Source organism: Bombus affinis, chromosome 1 (genome assembly GCF_024516045.1).
Source record: "Bombus affinis isolate iyBomAffi1 chromosome 1, iyBomAffi1.2, whole genome shotgun sequence".
Lineage (NCBI taxonomy): Eukaryota > Metazoa > Arthropoda > Insecta > Hymenoptera > Apidae > Bombus > Bombus affinis.
Window position 1 is genome coordinate 8,094,582 of NC_066344.1, and position 23,115 is coordinate 8,117,696.

The 23,115-nt window shown below is 43.0% G+C and overlaps 1 protein-coding gene across 4 annotated transcripts in view; it reads left to right on the forward strand.

The window, feature by feature from the left end:
• The window catches only part of LOC126919967 (heat shock 70 kDa protein cognate 4-like), a 58,070-nt gene that overhangs the window by 32,695 nt on the left and 2,260 nt on the right, over positions 1–23,115 (forward strand). The window contains exons 2-5 of one of the 4 annotated variants that reach the window (XM_050729764.1): positions 143–1,612; positions 20,285–20,403; positions 20,905–21,234; positions 22,017–22,415. In XM_050729764.1, coding sequence (XP_050585721.1) covers positions 20,338–20,403; positions 20,905–21,234; positions 22,017–22,415 — 795 coding nt within the window. In that variant the 5' untranslated portion in view covers positions 143–1,612; positions 20,285–20,337. Of the gene's footprint in view, positions 1–142; positions 1,613–17,920; positions 19,474–20,284; positions 20,404–20,904; positions 21,235–22,016; positions 22,416–23,115 lie in introns of those variants that run through there. The other 3 variants (XM_050729759.1, XM_050729774.1, XM_050729768.1) reach the window with 3 other exon arrangements.

Here is a 23,115-nt window from a genome sequence, read left to right on the forward strand (position 1 = left end):
TTTACCATTTGTACGTATAAGTGAATATTCATGGATTTTTACGCGATGTAAATATTCATAAATTGGCCCAGCTAGACTGTTTGTCGAGCAAAATAACGAAACGTCCGATTAAAATAATCGCTACGCTGAATTATTTTTTCAGGAAATTTAATATGCAAAGCCTGGATGATCGTGTGATCGGTACGCGATTGCTGAAACTTGATTTCAGAGAAGCGGACAGGTTAACGCCGAAGAACGACTTGATGACGCGTTGGATTTTAAATCTAGGCTAGAGTCGATACCCGTTCGACGAGAACTGCGCGGTAAGAGGACCAGCCACCGGTAATATCCGGACTGTTTTCACGTTCTACGCGACAACTTTTAGCGGAGCAATGTAATCTCGCCGTGGTACGTGTCAAGTACCGTGCGATAAGACATGGAACGTTACGATAATTGAATACACAATTGTTTCGGCCGATACCGAAACGCGGCGGAACATATCGCGCGTGAAAACAGTGGTGCGCGATGGTTTCACAGCAGGTAGCCTGGAAATACGGCCGCTTAAACGCGAATCGAATGTTTTTCAATCGAAAATCCGTGTTCATCGAGATTGATTCGAAGAAATTCCATCAAAGATGAACTTGTTCTATTGCAGGCTTGCTCATCGGATACACGATGAGCGTATTTTCCCTTACAATTGGCGCATGTTATTCGAAATTCTCGTAAAACTGTGGTCGGATTGCAGTGGGTTTGCAGTCCAAGATGCTCTCGTTCTTTTCAGCAACGAATAGTTCTCTGTTTGTGGAAACGCGACGAAGTTTCTAGATACTTGGCTTACTACAAGCTTTTGAAGGACCCTGTAGTACTGACCCACGGTGGATTCCACTTTTGAACAATCGACTTATTTTTCTTTCCGCTGTTCTTTTTTTTCAAGTTTACCCAGTGTGCTCGAACGAGAAGAATGCGAGGCATTTGCGAATCTGCGAATCCAGGAGGGCTTGTTCTAGAAACACTTGCGCGCAACGCGCCGAGAGAATGGAAAAAGAGGTCGGAACTGTTACGGCAATTGTGTGTGCGCGTTGTAAAGATAACGACGCTCTCATGGCAATACCTGCACGGTTATCATTAAGACCAGCACCGGTTGAAAACGTTACGCGGCCAAGAGACGCGGAGGTTGTTCGTCGGCGACGCCAGGCATCCTACATTTTCGTCCGGTTCCAGTTTGCTTACGCAACTTTCGCGGATGCACAGTAATGCACATACACGATACAAAGGGAAAGAATCGCTGGGAAAAAGAAGAGGAGCGTCGTGGAACGCGCACCATTTCTGCCGCGTGGAATTCGAGGATCGTAAACAGTTGACATTCGCTGCGATTTATGCGACTATGAATGGCTGACATTTGAATATTACGCAGATTTCTTCGACGAGCGCAGTCACGGCTATGCTCGCGGCGTGTTACTGTTATGACCGCCATTATATAGAATTTATTCGTTGTACCGTTACACGGAGTGTTCGTTTACAACGGTGGCGTCCAATTTTCATCGCGATGCGACCGACGATAATGAGGAAGGCGCCCGTGCCAAATTCAGACGAACTCGTTTGAGCGTCAATTTCGTCGTCAAAGATCCTTCTTGTACGTATATATGTAAATATGTATTACATTTAAAGCATACGTGAATATTATGACAATCAGATGGATACAGGTTTATGGTAATTAAGTGAGAAAAGGCTGTTTTATAAATCGTACGACCGATGCGATCAAGAAACGATAAAAAGAAGGAAAGGTTGTACGCTGGAACCGGTTGTGTAACGCTTTACGCGGTGTAGTAAAGATGATTCATATCAAGGAGGCACGCATTTTCTGAATGACCTATAGAAACCTGTATTTGCTTGCGTGTATACCTACATGTATTCAGAATTGTTCAACACGGCCATCTTATATCACAGAGGATCTTGCGTCGTAGTGACTGGTTTTTGCATTTCTTTCCTCCATCCTTTTTTTTTATTTTTTTTTTTAACTCCGACGATGATGTCATATTTCATGGCTCGTTTCTCCTACCTGTGACTGAAAACCTCTTAAAGAACGCGTGAACACCTAATCATTCTCGACGTTCGATATCCTGTTTTTGCCTCGGTGAATGAATTTAAAAATTACGACTTGGCATGTTTACGAGGAAAACGCTTGACGCCATTCCTCGAAATGATTCTCTACTTTTTTAAATTTGTGTTAATGGCGAAGCACACGATGATATCATCGGTAACGAGAGTCATTGTTCAAACACACGACTCACTTGTTTCATTGACTGATTCATTAGTCTTGTCGGCTGTGTACATTCTACGATCAAGCGAATCCAATCATCTCGCGACATCAGAAAAGCTACTACTGTTCAATGAATTGTCTTTTTCTCGTCAACGTGACGGTACCGGTAATTGACGGATTAGTCACGGTCCGGTGACTCACGATTTCTGGAATATCGACATTGATATTTGCGACACGAATACAGAAGGATCGTACGACGAACTAATCGCCTCTGAAACGCATGTTTATTAATCGAGGACATCGGTTCTTTCAAACTTCTTTCAATTCGATTCTCTTGAACTTGAAAACAACGATCAAAGTTTCTACGTACATATGCTTAACGAGATCGTCAGAATTCTTTTACGCAGCGTACAACAGGAAACGCGAACTTGTTCGCCGACTACGATCATCGCAAGATATCGCCTCGTTGCTTGAAACACGTGTGCCAGCTATCGCGCCACGGTTTTAATAAATAGACGCTCTCGACTGCGACAAGATACGCGGCGCGTGTACGAGTTTATGCGCTCAATCTTCTGCAACGCGAGGCATGGAAGGTATATAAAGCACTTAAATTGAAAAAGAGCAGCGATCGAAGGCATGTTAAACCACATACACGCGATGTTCTCTCGATCCTGATAGGAGACACGAGGCGGTATCCTTATATTCCAAAGTATAATTTAATAGAAACATTATGCGTGCAACGGTAATTGGAAAATATTTCTTGCGAATGAAACTTGTCAGATGGAAACATTTATGTATTCTAGTAACGAAATGGATTTTGAATGTTTGTCAAAATTCCAAAGCCGTGTAACGTGACAAGGGTTGACGAACCCTCGCGATACTAACCCCGTCTTGCTCATCGATTCTGCTTCATAGTACTGGGATTTCGTAGTTCCAATCAGACCAACGCGTCCACCAGTCGAGGCAAAAGCAATTTGCAAATAGGTTCGACAGTGTAGGTTGATGCGGGGGTTGAACGGTGTCGCATCGGATTCGCGTGACACGCGGGTCCAGGAACGATACGCGAGATCCATCGCGGATATCCACGTCAAAATACTAATTAGTCGTCGGACGGACCCTGCGCGCGTTCTCTACTCTGCTCTCGCGGTCACGCTCAAGTATTCACCCCTCTACGATGACGCATCGATCATTGATTCCAATTCGGATCTGATTTTACCGACTGTTTCGTCCAGAAATTGGATTTTCCAGTTTCCACTGGGAGCGGCAGAGAGGATCATTGTGCCATGGGTTTAAAGGGTGCCGCGTTAGAAGGGCTGTTACCGATACTTCGTTAAATATTAAGCATCCTCCACGCGGACATAGGGTTCGATAATGAGCCCCTGTACGCGCGTTGCTCTCTGTTTGTTCCCGAAACGAAATTTCATTGGTTAGCGATCGATGGATCGGCTATTTTTGCGACAAAAGAAAAGAAAAACATTACCGGTACTTTGTTAGTTAAACTTACTTTGATGATGGTACCCTTTCGGTAAAATTATCGTATTGCAGGAAATTTTTCTAAAAACGAAAGAGAGATTCTAGAAATTCTAGATTCTGTCTATTACATTTGTTATTATTCAGATTTTTTTATACCAATAGCTGCCAATTTTTATACAAATGTAATATCTGTAGAATACTCTTTTAATGGTATTAATTTTCTCTAGAAGGATGACACCGATTCGAATCGACGTTTTTATCAGAAATCCTCGATGAAAATATCCGCTCGCGTGTTGCACAGCTGGTAAAACATTCGCAACAAAGAATCATTTTCCAAATAAGTGTATTTGTGTCGACGCATTTACGATAATCCAATAAGGTCGGCAGCGAATTCAGTGGCGTTAGTTCTCGCGTCCTTTGCAAGGATTTCCAGCAATAATACTCCGGCCTGTTAAAGCGATCGCCTAGGAGATTATCCGTAATTGCTAATAGACCGAATAGTCGGTCGTGATATTAGGTAAGTACCAACGTTTACATTGCCGCCGACAGTAATACGATGGAAATTCGCGGTAACGAGACGAAGAGAGGGGAAACCTCGTTCCTTTAGAATTCCATCGAATTGCCTCGAAATTATAATAATAGATTTCAACGAATCCTTTTACTCTTCGTTAATTCTCAGTTTTTTTCATCTTCGCTTCCAATTTTCATTCAAAAGCGAAAATTCTAAATGTATCACGCAGAGAGCCGTTACAAGAGAACACATGACTTTACGTAAAAATAAAATTATGCAATTCTACCATGAAAATTTTTATTAAGAAAATGCTTGAAACGGAACCACAGCTTTCAGATTAAAAGTTATACTATTTGAGTTGCCATCCACGATTCGCGAAAACTTGCAAGCAAGAAACGTTAAGAAACTGCCAGAGATTAAGCCAACGTCGATCTTCCTGATCCGAGAATTTCGGAAGATGAAGCTCCTTACCCGTTTCGAAACTCGAGCGTTTCAACGACGAATTGGAACGCGTAGTTCCCATTGCTGTACGTAATCCGCGATCTACAGGAGTTACGCTCGCGGCGTCCTTGCGAACGATAATCGCTCGAGGAAACGCTCAAGCGCGATTATGCAACCGTAACTCGTGTTCGATATCACCGTTTGTTACATTTGCGATCTCGTTTCGATTTTTTATGGTTATTCTACGAACAGCAGGGAGTACAAGCTCGAGGAATTGCGGACGATTATTTCCACATGTTGTCTCTGTCCTGCTATCGAAAGGTTCCGTACACTTCTTAAGTTTCGATCGATGAACGAAACGTTCGGTTCCACGATGAGGCTATTGTTCTCCGATGGTGTTGATTCGATGCGTTTTTCACGCGGTTGGTGGTCGACGATGAATAGAAAGGCAGGAATTATTATTCCAACGGCGGATAATCAAGAATTAACCATCATCGGAATACCGTTCTTCAAAGTATTGATACTGGATTCGCTCGACGTCATATTCAACGGCGCACAATGTTACAAATGAATATCATTTACGATTCTATTGGCTGCCTGACGAACTATAGATCGGAATAAAACAGCAAAGTGCTACCGCTCATCGAACTATGTCTTCTTTTCCAGTTTCCATCGATATTGCCTTTATCGGCGAGAATTACCATAATTCACCTACATTTTCAGAGACGCGTTTTAAGACGGTCGATAAGCGCCAACTCTGGCGTAAAGTAAACCCTCGCATCCGACGAGCTACGAGTGGTACCTCTCGCTCACGTTCGTCAGAAAGTCGCGTTTTTATTCCACGTTTATCGCGGATTCTCATGACCTCGCGGTCTTATCCGTCATTTTTAGCCGGAGGTGATTTCTTTGAAAGCTAACCGACTCGCCGAGCTCTCGTCGCTAACAACCACGGCGCCCCTTAATTGCGCGGCTCGACACACTTCTTACTATATTTAATCGTATAACATGCCATGTTATGGCCTCGTATTTACGTAATCGAAGTTTCATTCATGCTTCTCGACCGACAAAGGACTCGCCCTTAAAGCGCAACAACAGTCACGCTTTGCCATCGGCGTATTTTCATTTTGTTTTTCTAGAATCGATTCAACGACTCGCGCTCGCCATTTATCCTGCACAACTTCTCAGGAAATGCGGTTTCCTTTCGTGGTGAAAATGATATCATTTTTCGGTCCGATCGCTTACGCGCGCGGTTCTAAAACGAGGTTCAGGATGTGGGTTGACCGATAATCCTTGATTGCGTAGCTTGAAGTTTATGGTTACGATTTCGCAGATAACTTTTATTCTTATTACTCAATATAGCCTAGAAATACGCGATTAAAATTGAAGTTTACGGGGTCAAGTAGTTGATATCGAGGATGATACAAGGTGTGCTTTTAAGATGATCACGTGCAATAAACTGGGGCACTCTTGCTAAAAGAAGAAAATTGCTATTCTCCACTGCATGGTGCTGTTTATTCCAACATATCGTAAAACACATACAGTACTCTTAAAAAAATAAATGAAGTCGACCTTGACACATTCCTGGCTTTATTATGCCATACTGTATTTATCCAACACACGTGTATTCGTAATGCGTGCACAGGATTCTTTTTCTTATATCATAATTCGATCTTAATTCTCTCATTAAATAGCGTTATTAAGATTCCGCTTGTGCAATTTACCTTTTCGTCAGGAACATGAGAACGCTCGGATGTAAAATTCGCGCGACACGTTACGCAACCGTGTAGGCAAGAGGAGCAAAGTCGAAGGATCAGGCGGAGGATCGGACGATTAGGCGATCGAGCGGCCAAGCGAGCAACCAGTTTCCTCATCGACGTGACATAACCGTTGCGAATCAATTACGGTGTGGAAGCCCGTTGAAATCGCTTCTGGCATATTCCGCTCGAATCGACCGGCGACATCCGCCGTTCTGACGCCGAAAGCCGATCGCGTCGCGCGTACAAACACAAACGAGGGTGCGCGCGCGCCCGTGCAACCCCCGTCAACGCATATACGATATCCTTGAGTAGACTTGGCCTGTATGGCGGGCAAATATTTACCGGCATATTTCGGAGATCGTTAATATTGGCTCTCGCCAATACCCTCGTATTGATCTCGCGCGAGCTAGGCTTATGTAATCCAAAGGTCGTATCACTTTGCGACGATTATCGCCGATTCCGTATCTGAAAATACTAGTCGAGGCGGTTTTGCGAACGCGTTTGCGGTTTTCATTCGCGGAGATTCCGAGGCTGACGCTTTTGGCGAATTAGCGATGAAGTGCGTGTTTAGTTTGTACGTTACGTGTTATCGTTGGCGTTTAAAGTATGTACATCTCGGAAGCACGTAAATTGAATTGAATTATATTTGGATGGCTGTGGAATATTACACGGCGTAATTTTAATCAAACTTTCGCAACGTTTAGCGGTCTACGTTAACGTTATACTCGTACAAGAGAAATCCGTGTATAATTCGACTGGTTAGAGTAGTTATCAGATATATCTTACTAGGATGTAATTTCGAAAGGAAACGTAACCGCAGGCAAAAAATTTTCCAGCGAAATATCCCAAAGAACGTCTTATTACCGGTAGACCACCGCGTAAGCCGCGTAATTTTAATTAATTTAGAAGTTAGCACGTTCCGGCCGCGATACTCGGGTCGTAACATCCATTCTGTCCATTACGATTAATTAGCCTCCGCGCAGACGAGCCATTTGTGTGTTCCACTTTGATTCGAAGAATACTTAATGGGGGGTGCTTGGTTCATTAAGCCGATGCGGTGTACAACAATAATTTACCTTGCGATACAACCTCTGGCATACCATGGCTATACCACGAGTATAATGCTACAGCGGAGATGCATAAGAAAAAAAGGGATAACTTGTAAATACCCGACGCTCATTAAACACAGTTTCGTTCCTCCCGTTTAATACGTTTTAATAACCACCGCTACGCAACGCGATATGCTAATCGACGCTAGAAATTTGCAATTACATTCCCTCCTAATTACCGGACTGCGTACGCGAAGCTAAAGGGTCTCGTCGAACTTAGCCGCGTTGAAAGCTGAATTTTACTCCCGTAATCTGCAAATCCAGCAATTTTACTCGAAAATGAGGAAATATCGAATTTACGACAACGAATTAATATCGCGATAACGATAAAATGGTTGCATCGTTTTCCCACGTTTTCAATTGGTCAAAGATCGAAATCGTCCCTGCCATGAATTTGCGTCCACTTTGATCCAACAGGAAGTATAAAAAGTTAAACGAACAACTGGAGAAATTTTGGGATCTCTTAGCTTATCGAACAATCTCGATTAAAAGCAACGTTTATCGTTGTAGGCACCGAGAGTTCGCCATCGATAGTATCCAGAGAGAACACGAATGTAAGTGGCGGAAGGCAGTGTAGGAGGAGCGGACCTGCATCCACCGCTTCCGGAAGCAGCCACGCGCAAAGGAATTCCGTTCACGGGTATGTCACCTCGGCGCAACGTATCATTACGAGTTTCGTTCATGTCCCAGAGTTATTACGAGGATCCTATTTCATTGAATGTCACGTATTACAGATTCTCTCTGTAAATACAACGTTTTTTGTTTGACGAGCAAAGTACAGTAGTTAGTCTTCTTTTGTTCGGTATTGTTCGTTGCTTATTTCCAGGCTTATTTTATTTCCTCTGTTTCCATCGAATAAACATTACCGACATTTTACGATTTTCATCTTCATTCTTCAATTTCACGAGAAATTCTTTAAACTAAGCTACTCATTTGGCGATGATATTGGTCCAATTGAAATTCGAGGTAAAGTAACCAATTGACGATCACTAATTTTTTGACTTCGAAATCATGGTATCGACCTTCTCAATAAAATCCTACTCACCTGCATCTGTAATATCGTATCGTGTAAAATTTCCATTCCGAGTAGCCAAGAACGACATAACGAGAATAATCGTAACTGTGTTCAGCGATTTCTAATTGCGAACGGGTACGATGTTGCAAGCGGCGCGACGCGTCGGTTAAGATAAAACGGCGGACGCGCGTCGCCGGAAACGGCGGTGGCTGCATTTAAATTCAATTATACAGGTGTTGTCGGCTGGCTACGTAAAAATCCACATTAAACGCGATATAAATTATGAAACGGAGTCGCGGCTAGCGATATAGAGAAAAAGATGAATAACGTGGAACGCTAAGTTCGCGGCACGCTGAACAACGAGTGCGGTGCACTTTACGGGCAGTAACTAACTCCTGACATTTATTTCAACGGTTCGTATACCGGGGTTTATCCGTCTTTTACGGCCACTCGTTGGCTGTCGCTCTTTTTCGTATTCCTCGTGGGAGATGAAAGTAGAGGATGCCTGTTTTTTCGTCGCACCGACTACCACATAAATATCGACAAATATATGTATATTGTTCCCTTCCTTCTGACACCTCCCGGAATATTTGTTCACCGTCTATTCATCTTTCGTCAATTTCATACCATCCATTTGCCTTTTTATTTTTACGTATCTTAGTTTCACGCATGTTACGTGAGTGATATTTGTGAGAGATCAGAGTTATTAATTATTAAGCTGTATCACGTAGGTACCGATCAACTCCACAAAATGAGAATTACAAAGAAGCAATGATATGAAAATATCGTTCTTCGAAATTCGCCTGAGAATTTACGATTCTTTGTGCTAATCATGTACTTGGGTACAACAAAAGCTCGCACTTGGTCAATTTGGCTTCTAAAAGACTCGATCATGTTCCTGTTTCAGTGAAAATTAACATGAACTTTGTCAAAAGCGCTTGAATGTTTTTAGTAATAGCAAAAAATATATATATCCAAAATCTACAGCTTTAACATATTTGGTGCATTCGGTGTCAATTATGACGTTTAAACGGTAAAAGCTCTACGTTTTATGATCGTTGCACGAATTGCAATGGCATGTTCTCGAAACGTTGTATGAACGTCGTTAACCGATTACGTTAAATTGGTGTGTAAGGACTCGTTGAAACTAGTGCAACTTTATTCTCGTTCGACGAATACCTCCGTGGAACGCGTTGAAAGCGTTTTAAACGGATTAAATCGAATTAGAATACGCCACCGCGGAATTTGACTCCGGGTTTCATCGCGAGCCCTGCAAAGCTCATCTGTCTTTGTTAATTTCACCAATCAAGGCCGGACAATGGATCGATTGCATCCAGATAGTACAAATACGTACAATGGGACATCTCAACAGGCGAACCCTTTATCGATGAAAGTCTGTTACATTGTTCGATGGCCGGCCTTTTGAATACTCCGTACGCGAAAGCAATGACCAACGTAACCAGTGGAACGCAAACTGGAACGTGTGATTATCGATCTGCTAAAAATTCGCGTTTTGCGCTTATTTCGAAAACCTGAACCTGAATTACCTGATTGCGTGTAAACGAGTTAATCATCCATATCGAAACTGTGGAATTAGTTATTCCACGTTTCTCTTCTCTTATTTTTCAAAGTCCGTTATTCCGATCCAATGAATGCTTTGAGTGCAATTACTAAATTTTCAGCTCCGTGTCATATAAAATATAACAAAATTTTCGATTCTTTTTACGATTAATATTTAAATTGGTGTAACAGAAAATTCGGTAAGATGTTAAGCCTATGTTGTACATCGCCCGCGGTTCAGCGGAAGAACTTGCACGGAACCGTGTAATTAATTATATTCATGTAACGCACGCACACGTATGACGTACGTTGGTGTCAGCTATGTGTGTATGCATGCGTGCACACGAACGTTTTGTAACTTGTCCCGCACAGAAACGCGTCTGTTCAGCTTGTTCTACGAGCGAGCGGCGAGTCCTGGCAACTTCATGCTCACCCGCTATACTTTCCAAAGGGTAACTAGGATGAGTATCATGACGCGTTTAAATATCCCACCAACCTAATTACAGGAAGTAGATCTATTTTCCAAATGTTAGTTCGTTGCTCTGTTTTCTCCGGTCATGTTAGTTCGGCATTCCGATTCATTATAGACTGTAACGTGATTTCGTTGTTTGTGTAGTATCTTCGACCTAGTCTTATACAAAATGCTCGTACGGTGAATAGAGTAACGGTTTAACCAACGTCACGACTAATGCTATTCTATCGCCGGCATTAGAGTTATAAATCCGATGTTGGTTACAGAAGGCGGCATAGTCCACTCGGGATAATCCTGTAATCGCGTGGTACGAATGAATTTAAAGCGGAGATCCGTATAAGCCCTCATTATAATGTCTTTTTACTAGTTTACGTAAAAGGATATGAAAGTCGACGCGGTTGAACGTTTCCTCTGGCCATTTTTATAGGCACGAAGGGGCAGAATTTAAAAGACATAAGCGCCTTGAACAAAGATAAATAGCTGAGCAGTGGGCGTTCTTACTTTGTGAAACGCGAAATGTCTCCTTTATAATCCTTCATAGATTTATACAAATTTACAAAAATACTTAAATGCGTACGTAATGTACCAAAGGACAATAGTACTTCATTTATTTTAACTCCACTTAATTGAACGAAATTTTAGTCAATGTCCGATCAGTTGAACTACTACCGATTGAATTCACCCGTCTGAATACTAAATCTCATTATGTGAACGAAAAATAATAAGTAACAAGTAACCCTTTCTTCCTCCTGCCTGTTCTTTCTTCTTTTTAGTTTCGCTCCTCCTCTCGCGCGCACACTCATACAGTTTCCAAAGATATATGCAACTATGCGGTCATCTTCGATGCGATCGTATTGCACCGGCTATGGTATGCACACGCTTGGTAAAACTTTCTCAGACCACCTACGTTGAAATCGTACTACAGTACCTTAAATTAGAATAATTAAACATATGTATTTTAATAAGAATCAATTTTATTCTTTATTGAGAAGGTCCTGCGTTTACATGTTTGTTTTATGAATAAAACGTTCGATATCTTGCGTATAACTGACCATTCGTTAAGACCAAAAAGCAAAATTACATTGGTAGGTGGAGATCTCTGTTTGAACACTACTTGATAGACCACCTAGGGTTAGGGTTAAGCAGATCGTATCTTTCATCCCCCGTCTTTGATCATTTTTTTCTTTCAACTACAATATTGCATCCAACGAGCTAATCAGTTCGTTCTGACCTATGTTGAACCCGATCGTTAACAGAAGCGGCGGGATAATCGCTGCAGATAACCATATTCCGGTTTTGCGGCTAATTGAACTGCTGATTGATGTATTATCTTCCGGACGAATCGTTGCGCAGCCCGATTGCCATTTGATCGGTTTCATCAACGGGTCGAGGCAGCGTTCGCCGAGCGAAGAAAATATTTTTAACCTTTCTACGTTTACGTAAACTACGCGGCGTTGCGCCGTACCGCGTTCGTCCAGAAACACTTCATTAGCATCCGCTTATTTACAGTAAAAATAATATCGTCGAGATACTTTGATCGTAGTTGTGGAAATAACGAGAATCTGACGTATACCTGTCAACGTAATGACGATTCAACCAATCAGTGCCGAAAATGTCGATTCGTATACAGCGATAGGACGACCAACTTCAAATATCATTTGTCACATCTACAGGAAGTATTAATATCACCACGAAATTACCAAAGCTTTCGGTAATCCATATAATACTATTCGACTGAACTAAAATTACAATAGAGTTTGCGCAAGTGCAAAGATATATTACTACAAAAATATTAGTTGAGACTTATGAATTTGATTGATTTTTAGTTGGTTTTTGTTTGTTTACTTAAATTATTAGAAAGTGGAGCTGCTTGTTACGGCAACTCCTTTAATCCTTGGAACTAATTTCTTGGAAAGGGGCTCTGACGTAATACGTAAATACGTCAGGTATTCGTATCTCACTCGCATTCAACGAAGAAGAGAGAAACGCGTGTACCTTTCTCAATAACTGGCCAACCAGATAAGTTCCGAAAATAAACGAATCGAATTCTCCTTGTCACACAAAAGTTTTAATATCAAACTCAACCTCATTGAACTAGGAATCTCCATCAAACAAGACGTCATTTTCCCATTTCTCTGTACAGCAGGGTCCATAACAATTTCCCAACGACTTTACCTTTCTCTAACGCCAACTCCCGACCAGGGAAAAACTGCGAGCCGTATTGTCGGGCCACTCGTGATGCTTGTTTCGCAGCCACTTTCGCGAAGCGTCTCTCGAGCGGTTCGTCTCGCGAGAGAAGCATTGAATCGGAGAAGGGAGCGGCAGCCCATCCCCTCGGGGGTGTGCACACGGACAGGAAAAGAGAAGAAGGAGCAACGCGCGCGGCGAAGGAGGGCCGTACTTTGCATTTTTATTGGCACATTACGTCCGCCGCTCCTCGCCACTGTAAGCAAGCGTCAAAACCGTCTTCCGGCGATCGCGGGTACGTGCCGACTGAAGTGGCAGGATGATTCCACCGACCGAGTCTTATTGGAAATTTCACCGATAACTCGGTGCTCCATTAAGGGACGGCCACGGCGACGACCGGGAATCGCGCGGGCTCCTGCATTCGATGCACGAATTAATGGATCGACATGCTTGCTCACGTCTGATGGATTCGCTTACCTGTAGATTGCTGCGGTAAGATAGGGGAAAATTGGATCGACTGCAACGATTCCCTCTCGCGATTCGTCTTTTCCGTGTAGTAAGTAAGAGAGAGGTAGTGTTAGAGTTTTCTCGTGGAAGTCGAGATCGCCGATGGAAGCGGTTAATTGGCCGGTGATCGGTCGATGTGGATAGAGTTGCGGTTATCGAGGGTTTTATTGTTAAATGATTGGGGTAATCTGAGGAGGAGAGAGGAGGAAGGTTAAAAAAGAACAGGTGGATGTTAGAGTTTCGCTCGAATAAACTGTTGAATATTCAACGAGATTTCACAGGAATAGCGGCATATTGTTATATTTGACGAAGAAAGTATTTTAGAATACATATAAAAAAATACGTACACGTACACGTATTTACAAGTCTTCAGAACTCGATCCAGTTTAAATAACGAATCCCGTAAAGACAAAAAGTTCTTCTACCTCCACTTCTAGTTTATTCACAATTACATGCCATTCTTTATATCTCTTCTCCTCCCTTTCTCTAGTATTATTTGCAACCATATCCAGCAACTGACTACAAAAATGGAAAAGATAAACAGAAAATGACATTTGTTGCCCGGCATAAAGTACAGATATCTTAACCAGTGCACGATACTATGAATTTACCATTTAATACGCAGCTCTCCTGGCTGACGTTTTATTAAGCCGCACCGTTCGTTTCGCGGACACGCGGCTACAAGTAATTTCGATCCGAAATAGCAGGATCAACGCGGAGAGAAATGTTTGCTCTTCGCTAGACTTGACGAGTAATTTACTGTCACAACTTACCGGGACACAATAACGCGCGTTTTGCTCGCGAAGGATTAATTATACCGGGCCGTATTACGTCCAGGTGGACGTCCGACGTGTCTGTAAACGACAGCCGTCGTATTTTCATTTCGCCGAACCTAACGATGCGACCGCAGCAACGCCACGGATCGCGCGCCGGTTATATGAAATATCGTTCGCGTTTCATTCGCGTGTCCCGCGAATCATCGAGATTCAAAGATCGCGCGCGTCGATCCTACATCACGAAAAATGTTACTGACCCACGGTAAAATGAAAATTCAATCGATTGATTAGAAACCTGTGAATAAATCGATTAAAAAGAAATTGAACGAGTTTCGAATTTTATGGTCTCGGGATTTCATCGGGATCCGTGCGAGCGTGTCATCGTAAAATTTGAGTCGCTCACCGTTTAAAATATACAAATGCCGACAATTTAAACTTTTGCTTGGTGAAATTTGTGGAGCGCTGTTGAATTAATTTAACAAATGTGACCATAATTCCCTATAATAAACACGAAATGTAACTCACGTAATTGATGTTTTTCCTACAATTTTTATATGCAATCAACAAGTAATTATACACAAATATTACAATATTTGTGAGGATTGACTCGTATAACCGTATCGTTAAACTTCCTCATTTCTTTCTGCAAATTCTATTGTTTAGCTGAGACGATGTCCTCGAAAGGACCGTGTGATTCCTACCGTGTCTCTTACATCCAGTGACACGTGGAACGATAAGCGATCGTTGCTATCCAGACAGAAGGACATATTATCTATCGCGGGTCTTGCGCGAAGGTAGGTGTACTCAGGGAGAAACGAGAGAAGCGTAGAGGCGACAGAGAGTCCCCGAATGCAATGCGATGCCTATCGATCGGCCGCCATGTGTGAAATAACTCACACAAATAACGCACACGCCGATCCGCATACAGCCATGTACACGCCGCCACCCTTGACAGAAATGTTCTTTCTTGCGAGCTCGAATATTCCGGCAGACAAGGCCAACCACGCGGCTGACGGGAGAGGATGAGTGGTAAGAGGAAGTAGAAGTAACGCGCGTGTAACGGCGCACTCGGTGGTCGAGCCGGATTTTTATCCAGGATCCGACGATCATCTCATTGATGAATACGCAGTTTTCATGAATACCATATGAGGTTTGTCAGGACGTGTATCTTCGGTACGGCGCGACATTCGATACGATCTCGCGCGAAGATCGGAACGTCGAGCCGTTTCGTCTTTCGCGAGGGGATTTGCACCCAGACATCTTCGAAACCGTGACGAAAATTTGATCGTCGCATATTATTTATGACTTACGAGACTGAGATGAGAAAATAACGGCTGGCTTCGGGCAGAAACATAGTCAAGACAGGGATCGATCTCGAGCCTGTTTTATTTCATTTCGATCGTGTGCTGCGTGGTTAAGGTCTTCGTGGTTTCGGTCTGTCTTCGATCGATTATCAGAAACTATTTTTACGATGCGATAATCTCTATCGAAAAGCCCACAATTTGCGTTTCTTATTTTTCGTAGATCGCTCAGGAAACGAAGAGCTGAAAGATGAATCACAGTTGTAGTCTTGAAGTTTGAAGAGTATCGTCACATTCTTCGATAATTATTTTACAGTGATTGTTCTACTGTACCATGAAATTTTATTTATTTATATTGTATATATTTTTCTATATAAAAAAAATCAAACGTATACTTCTGGTTCGCCTTTTGCCTCATTTTAAGTAAGTTCCGCGTCAACTTTGCCGGCGAAGGGATTAGCGCATCGCGGTCGTTATAAAAGCCGCGAACCGATTTCATTTTATCGCGACGCTGTCATCGGCGAATTACCGCGTAAACCGGCCGGCCGGCGGACCGCCGCTCGAGTGGATATTACGCTGGATCTGCAATAACTGTAAGCGTTTCGGGATTTATATCGTTTCATCCTCATGTAACCACCATATTGGCCGCTGCTTCAGAGCTGCTAAGCCCCTTACCATTCGCCCCGCGCCGAACAATATCCGGCTAACTTATATTCGAAATGTTGCAGCTCACCGTTGCCCTCCCGCCCTTCCCGATCCGCTCACTGCCTCTCTTCTGACCAGCGCCGATCGACTCGAGCCAGTCCGCTGGCCCTGCCGATGCACTGAAAATATTGTAACCGGTTCCCACTTTTCTCTCATTCAATATCAGCCTTGTTATTTACGATATGTATTATCCGGTAAGAAATATGACAATCGCTGCCGCTTGTCGCGGTAGATTACCGGCCTCGAGAAGTCGTTGCAGAACGGATGCTCTCTCCGATGAGGCCACGTGATACACTAGTTTTGTTCCTTAAACGTCTTATCGAGTTATTGCGGTTTAAAGAACGGAAGTACATTAGGAATCGAAGTAGAATTGACTGTCATCTTGGAATATTCTACTCTGTATTATATCGAGGAAGTTCTCCTTGTTACAGCATGGATATTGAAAACATAATTCTTAGAAATAGTCGTTTGAGAATGTTTTCCTGCTACTTTGACGTTTATAGCAAACCTGTTAGGTAACCTTACCGATGAGTCCACTGATGAATAGATCCCGCGCGAAACGCATCCTTCGCCCTCTTTGCTTCCTCTAATATCGCAACGTCACGCGGTAATATAACATAATTGATTGATGATGCATAAATCTCAAATATACTCTAGCCACGCAAACTTAATATAATAATATCCCAGCGTTTCCTTAAATCCAAAGATTCCACAGAAATAAATCATCGTCTTCTGCGTCCATAGCAGTTTTTCCAGCCGAGACAGAATCACGAGGCATTTATAAAAGAAGACAAAGATCTTGCTAAGGTCCATTTAGATGATCGGCGGTTTCGCTTTGTAACAGGGGTGAAAATCGCGGTTTCCTTCGGAACGCGACGCATCTATGCTAAGGGGAACGGTAGCCAAGGTGAAAAGAGCCGACGGAGCGATCGTTGAATCACGGCCAGATTGTGGGATGAGAGGCAGGATTGGAAACGACCGGTTTTCGGTAGTCTGCCAGAGGTTTTCGTTGTACGCGAAACTCTTTCCTCCTTCCTCTGCCTTGTATCGTTCGGTATCTCCTTCACTCTCTGCGCTTTCTCGCCGCATTCATTCGTGTACATCGCTCACCCTCGTCCCTCCTTCTATCTCCTCGCAGTTCTGGCTTCATCCCTTTCGTCGCTTCTGTCCGCCTCCTCGCGAAACGATAAATTTCCCGGCTTTAAATCCCGGTCGCGGTACCCGACCATCTCCACGACCGCGGCCACCGAACGATTCTACAATACACCATGAACGGACGTACAGCTTGTACCGACTTCGCGTGTCTTGTTTACCGGCCTGACGACATATTTATGAGGCTTACACATACTCCCGCCCCGATCCAATCTCGATATTCGCATCACCTCCCCTTCGCGCCATCTTCATTCTCCAAAACTCTAAACCATTTCGTTTTGCCTTCGATTCTTCGATACTGTTCTTCTTTCGTCGCGTTTCTGTCTCTTCTTTCGAGTTTTGATTTCTGGCTGAAGTCTAGTATTGTGCAGAGCTAGAAAAAGAGCAAATGGAAGGAATACGATTGATCGTAACAGCTTAGATTCACTTCGATTTTATACAAACTTTTAGCTGTAACATGTTATTTACTATTGTACGTTATACGATGCATGTCGCTTGACGAGTGAAGCAAGCGAAGTATATATCAGCAGCCTTCCTTATAGTTTCATATACTCTTGTATCAAGGGATTCTGTTGAATTCTGCTGCAATTTTCTCGGATCTGTGGTGTCTCAAAAGTTTTATGTAATGTGAGTTCATCTGGTAAGCGTCCAAGGTTTGTCGTTAGGAATAGTCATTAATTATGACATCGTTCACCCTCGTAGGGGAAAGGATAAGCAAATTAACGCGTCACATCCTGCATTTGGGACTCCCCTTCGGGATAAATTTATCGGGCTCTGGTGGAAGCTCCACCTCGACGACGCTGGACCAGCTTGGGGCGGAACTTCCTCGTATGCTCGTGTTCCGGTTCCGATAAGAGCCCGTGTCGCTTAATTAATTCTCAGCATCAATTTTCTTCCGACGTTTTCGAATATTTCCCTTTCTCGTAAAATCGTGAAACCTTTGTAACGCAGCCAGACGAAACTCTACTCCCTCACCTTCCAAAAGCAGTCGCGCTGTCACACTAAAATTATCGAATGAACTTAAAACTACCAAGACATTGTTTGAGGAATTAAAAAAACACGCTGGAGGTTGCCCGAAGCTACGCGTGGTCTGCATTTCGATTCACGGTTATCGATCATCGCGGTAGAAGCTTGTAATGGGAAGTTTATTAGGGAGCCATAAATGAGATAGGCCGTCAGCGTGTCTCTTTGTACGCATCACAGACGCGGAGTCAATTCAAAACCCTGGTCACGAATCACGGCGTCTGTCCGCGTCGTGGATGGGAATCGACGCGTCGCGGTCGAACGCGCGAAATTTACGAACGACGCGATCGATCTCTCCGGTAATTGACTGATTATCGGACCGAAGAAGTCTCCCTTTCAAAACCCAAGTTGCCAGACCCATGGCTTCCTGATACTACCGAGATCAACGCCTTCTCGTCGAGCGTGAAACGTTCTGTGTGATAAGGTTTTCTCGAGCTATGTTACGAATCGTAAATTCGCGACGTTCGATTCTCTGGAGAAGAAGAAAAATCTGAAGTGTATTTATCTCGAGTAACTGCAACGATGGAAGATATGAAATTGAAAAGTATAAGCCGTTTCTTGTCTTTAATTGCTTGAATTATTGCATGGAAAAGGTACATCCAATCTTGATTTCCTAGTTCCAAGTTCATAACGAAGGTGAACAACTCAGTTCTTTTTTCAACATCGTCGTCAGCCTTTCTGAATATTTTAGGCGTTTTTGAAAGCACAAGAATACCATTATCGTAAAACAGAAAAGATACCGGTGCAAAAGGTCCTCTTAATATTACAGTACGTTAAATATACAAGACAAAAATGGTGTCTAGAGCATACTTTTACAACCTTCGATAAATAGTACGCTTTTTTCCGCCACTTTTTATTTGCCATTGATGTAACTCAAGTGCCTACAAGTATAGGGGACATTTTCCAATTTAGCTCAATCGCACGCAGCATTGAACGTACGTAAGAAGACAGTAGACTGCACGACCAGAACAGTCGAGCGGCGATTATTCTGTCGTTGCATCCAGTTTTCTCGTTTCGTTCTTCCAAATTTCATCGGGTTTACTATGACAGCACCGGCGGTAGGAATTGATTTGGGAACAACCTATTCGTGTGTCGGCGTATTTCTCAATGGAAAAGTCGAGATCGTCGCTAATGACCAAGGAAATCGCACTACACCGAGCTACGTGGCGTTTACCGAAGCGGAGAGGTTAATCGGTGATGCAGCCAAGAATCAAGTAGCTATGAATCCCACGAACACGATCTTTGGTAGGGTTATAATTCGATGATCGTGTCAAAGTTTAATTCCTAATCACAGACTTCCTTATTTTTGACATTACCATAGGCTTACTGTTATCGATAGTCTACGGATGGATTTCTTGATAATTGTATTCATTAAAACACTGTATTATGATACATAAAAGCCACAGATAGAAATCACTATAAATTACCTTTCACAAATCTCAAATCTTAAAATTTTTTCAATTCTCCGGAATCTAGATAGTAATAGTGAAATTACGATAAACCAAATTTCTTCTAAAAGACTACTGATTTGTATTTGAGGATTGAAACGAAGCTAAGCAAAATGTTCCATCTTCTAAAAGAAAAAAATAATAATAATAATAAAAAAACAAAATTAAGAGATACTTCTTGAAGTCGGACGTAAAATCAAAACGTAGAGCATTACGCGAGCAGAATTTTTGATAATCACGCTGGCAAGGTCCGTCGACTTGGCAGCGTAGCTAGGATCCCAAGAATCACCGTCATTTCCGGGTTTCTGGGCTGGCTTCCGGCGCAGTAGCTGGCCCGCGAAAAGAAACGCGACCGGAAACCAGTTCAACGTCGAGAACGCTCTCGTTTCGTGGCTGCCAAATCGACTTACCGTTCCGAGATCTATAGTCGTTCAGCGGACGAGGTCGAAATTCGCCCACGATAAGTTCGCTCGTTTCGCCACGATAAGAGCGTGATCGTGATCGTTGCGTCTCTCGATCATGCGCTGAATTCGCGGCCAATTATGCGATCGCTGCCAGAAATCCTCGAATCGATGACTAAGGGAAGCGTAAATGAAATCGTCCGACAGATGCGAAGAGGCTGATTGGCAGACGTTACGATGATCCATCAGTCCAAGCTGACATGAAACAGTGGCCGTTCACCGTAGTTAACGACGGAGGAAAACCGAAAATCCGAGTTTGGTACAAGGTGAGTTGGCTAACGTTTAACGTGACCTGACGTCCAACCGCGTGAACATCCACAGTTAGACAAGGAATTTAATTAGAAACGTTTGACTTTGTTCTGTGTACGGTATCAATGTTGCCTTACGGATGTTGGCCTACATTTCGAACAATCGGTATCTTATCAAACTGTAAACTCATCCTTTGTAAGCTGGCATATTTTCCTACATTCTTAAGGATTGACGTTCAATCATAAATTTTTCACTTTTCCGAGCTTTCAAGGAAACTGGAACGATTCTTGGATACTTATCGGTATTTCTATGGTATCATGCGATCGTTCGTTATGTCAATTATTCCGAACCTTTTTTAATAAAAATAAACATCAAATCTAAAATTCCATTTGGCTCTAGGGAAGAGTAGGCCATCTTTCAAACGAAACCTAAGAAATTAAACGTTTCGGAGGAATTTATAACACACTCTCGCTCTTCTCTATGATCAATTCTATCCCGAGTTGCTATATCGATTCTAGGGTGAGACGAAGTCCTTCTTTCCCGAAGAGATCTCGTCGATGGTTTTGACGAAAATGAAGGAAACGGCGGAAGCTTATTTAGGAAAGTCCGTCACGAACGCCGTGATTACGGTACCAGCGTACTTCAACGATTCCCAGCGACAGGCTACCAAGGACGCCGGTACTATCTCCGGCTTGAATGTCCTGAGGATCATTAACGAGCCGACTGCCGCAGCTATTGCTTACGGCCTCGACAAAAAGGGCCGCGGTGAAAGGAACGTTCTGATCTTCGATCTCGGCGGCGGTACTTTCGACGTATCGATACTGACTATCAACGACGGCATATTCGAAGTAAGTTTCGTCTATGCACGGACCGCGAACCGCATTCCTCCGCGAAGGAACTTCCTTTTTCCTACTGCCGTTGGAACCCTCTCGGGACGGAGCTACGTGCTTTTCCACGCTGTGAGAAACAAGTCCAAGGAAAGTTTTTAAATAAAAGCACCGTTCCTTATGGTTTAATGCGAAAGCTACGTAGAACGAATAAATGCCAGCAACTAAGTCTTCTGACTCAGCAATTTTACTGCCAAAAGAGAGTAATGCTGCAGCGTGATGTTTCGTTATTATCTTCTGTTAATCTGGCGATTTTAGTAATAATTTGATTAAGTCAGTACCTTGAGTATCGAATAGAATAATTTCTACGTCGAGAGTTTTAACGCTTTAACGTCTGCTGATTTGTTGCTATCTTTCTGCATGGCTCGAGTAAACGAGAATTTTTTTAATTTCATCGCATGATATTAAATTCCTCTGTGCTTCAAGATCACTGACCGCCAACGTGTTAAGACTCGTAGGATTTTTTTACTTTCTTGTAGAAACGTGAGTTTCTCTGACTTAACATAATTTTTACTCGCTCTAGTTTTAAACACAGTAGCACAAGAATGCTTTGAAAGAGCGATTATAAAGTTACGACGGTTTTGACAGTAAATATTCAGATTATCAGGTATCGCGTTAAAATCGGAATTTCTGGAAATATCGAGGTTAATTGTAAAGTTACGACAGATATCCAACAATAAAATTAATATTACCAGAAGAGTAGAGAACTTGCATTCTAGAATAGAATACGCATATAATTTCAGGTGAAGGCCACTGCCGGTGACACCCACCTGGGTGGCGAGGACTTCGACAGTCGCATGGTGACACACTTCACACAAGAGTTCTCAAGAAAGTTTAAGAAGGATCTGGCGACGAACAAACGAGCTGTTCGTCGGTTGAGAACAGCGTGCGAGCGCGCCAAGAGAACCTTGTCCTCGTCGACGCAAGCCAACATCGAAATCGATTCCCTGCTCGATGGCATCGACTTTTACACGTCCATCACGCGCGCTCGCTTCGAGGAGCTCAACCAAGATCTCTTCAAGTGTACGTTACAGCCAGTTGAGGAAGCTCTGCGCGACGCCAAGATGGACAAATCTCAGATTCACGACATCGTGCTCGTCGGTGGCTCGACTAGAATTCCACGAATCCAGAGGTTCCTTCAGGTTGCTTTCATTCTTTATTTATTTACGGGATAACCCTTTCATACATAAAAGATAGCATATAGGTAGGAACAAGTATTCACTGTTGGCGAGCAACGCCCTCTGAGCCAACGTTTGACGCGACGCGGTGTGTCGGTTCTTTAAAACGAAGTTAGGGTGATACAGGGCAGGTTCGATAATGAAACGCATTAAAATTCGATTACATTTCCTAGCGGAGCGACCCCAGTGTTTTAAGGGTTCGAAACGCAGGACGAGGGTACGGTCGCGAACAATATAGGGAGGGGGAGGGGGGTCGACGCTCCCAGAACGAACGTTACAAAATTAATGAGCTCTATGACAAAGTCAACACCCGCGTTTTTCGACCCTGCGCGTAGTCACCGCGTTACCGGTACCATTAAACGTACAGCCTGCTCGAATATATTTATGGTGTTTGACGGCACGAAGGGCTTCGACTTTTATCGTTCGGACACCAATAATCGTAATTGAATTAGAGTACTTTGGAGGCCATTGCGATCGTTGCGATAAATTCTAATATGACTGCGTTCGCAATTTATTGTCCTTTCCAATAGAGACTGATTAACGTAATGTAACGATCGAGCTTGATGCGACGAAATTAGAAAATCTTTAAATAAACTAATCGAATATGTGAATATCCTTCTGCATATTTGAACTTACTAAGTACTGTGGCGTCTGTTATTCTTCG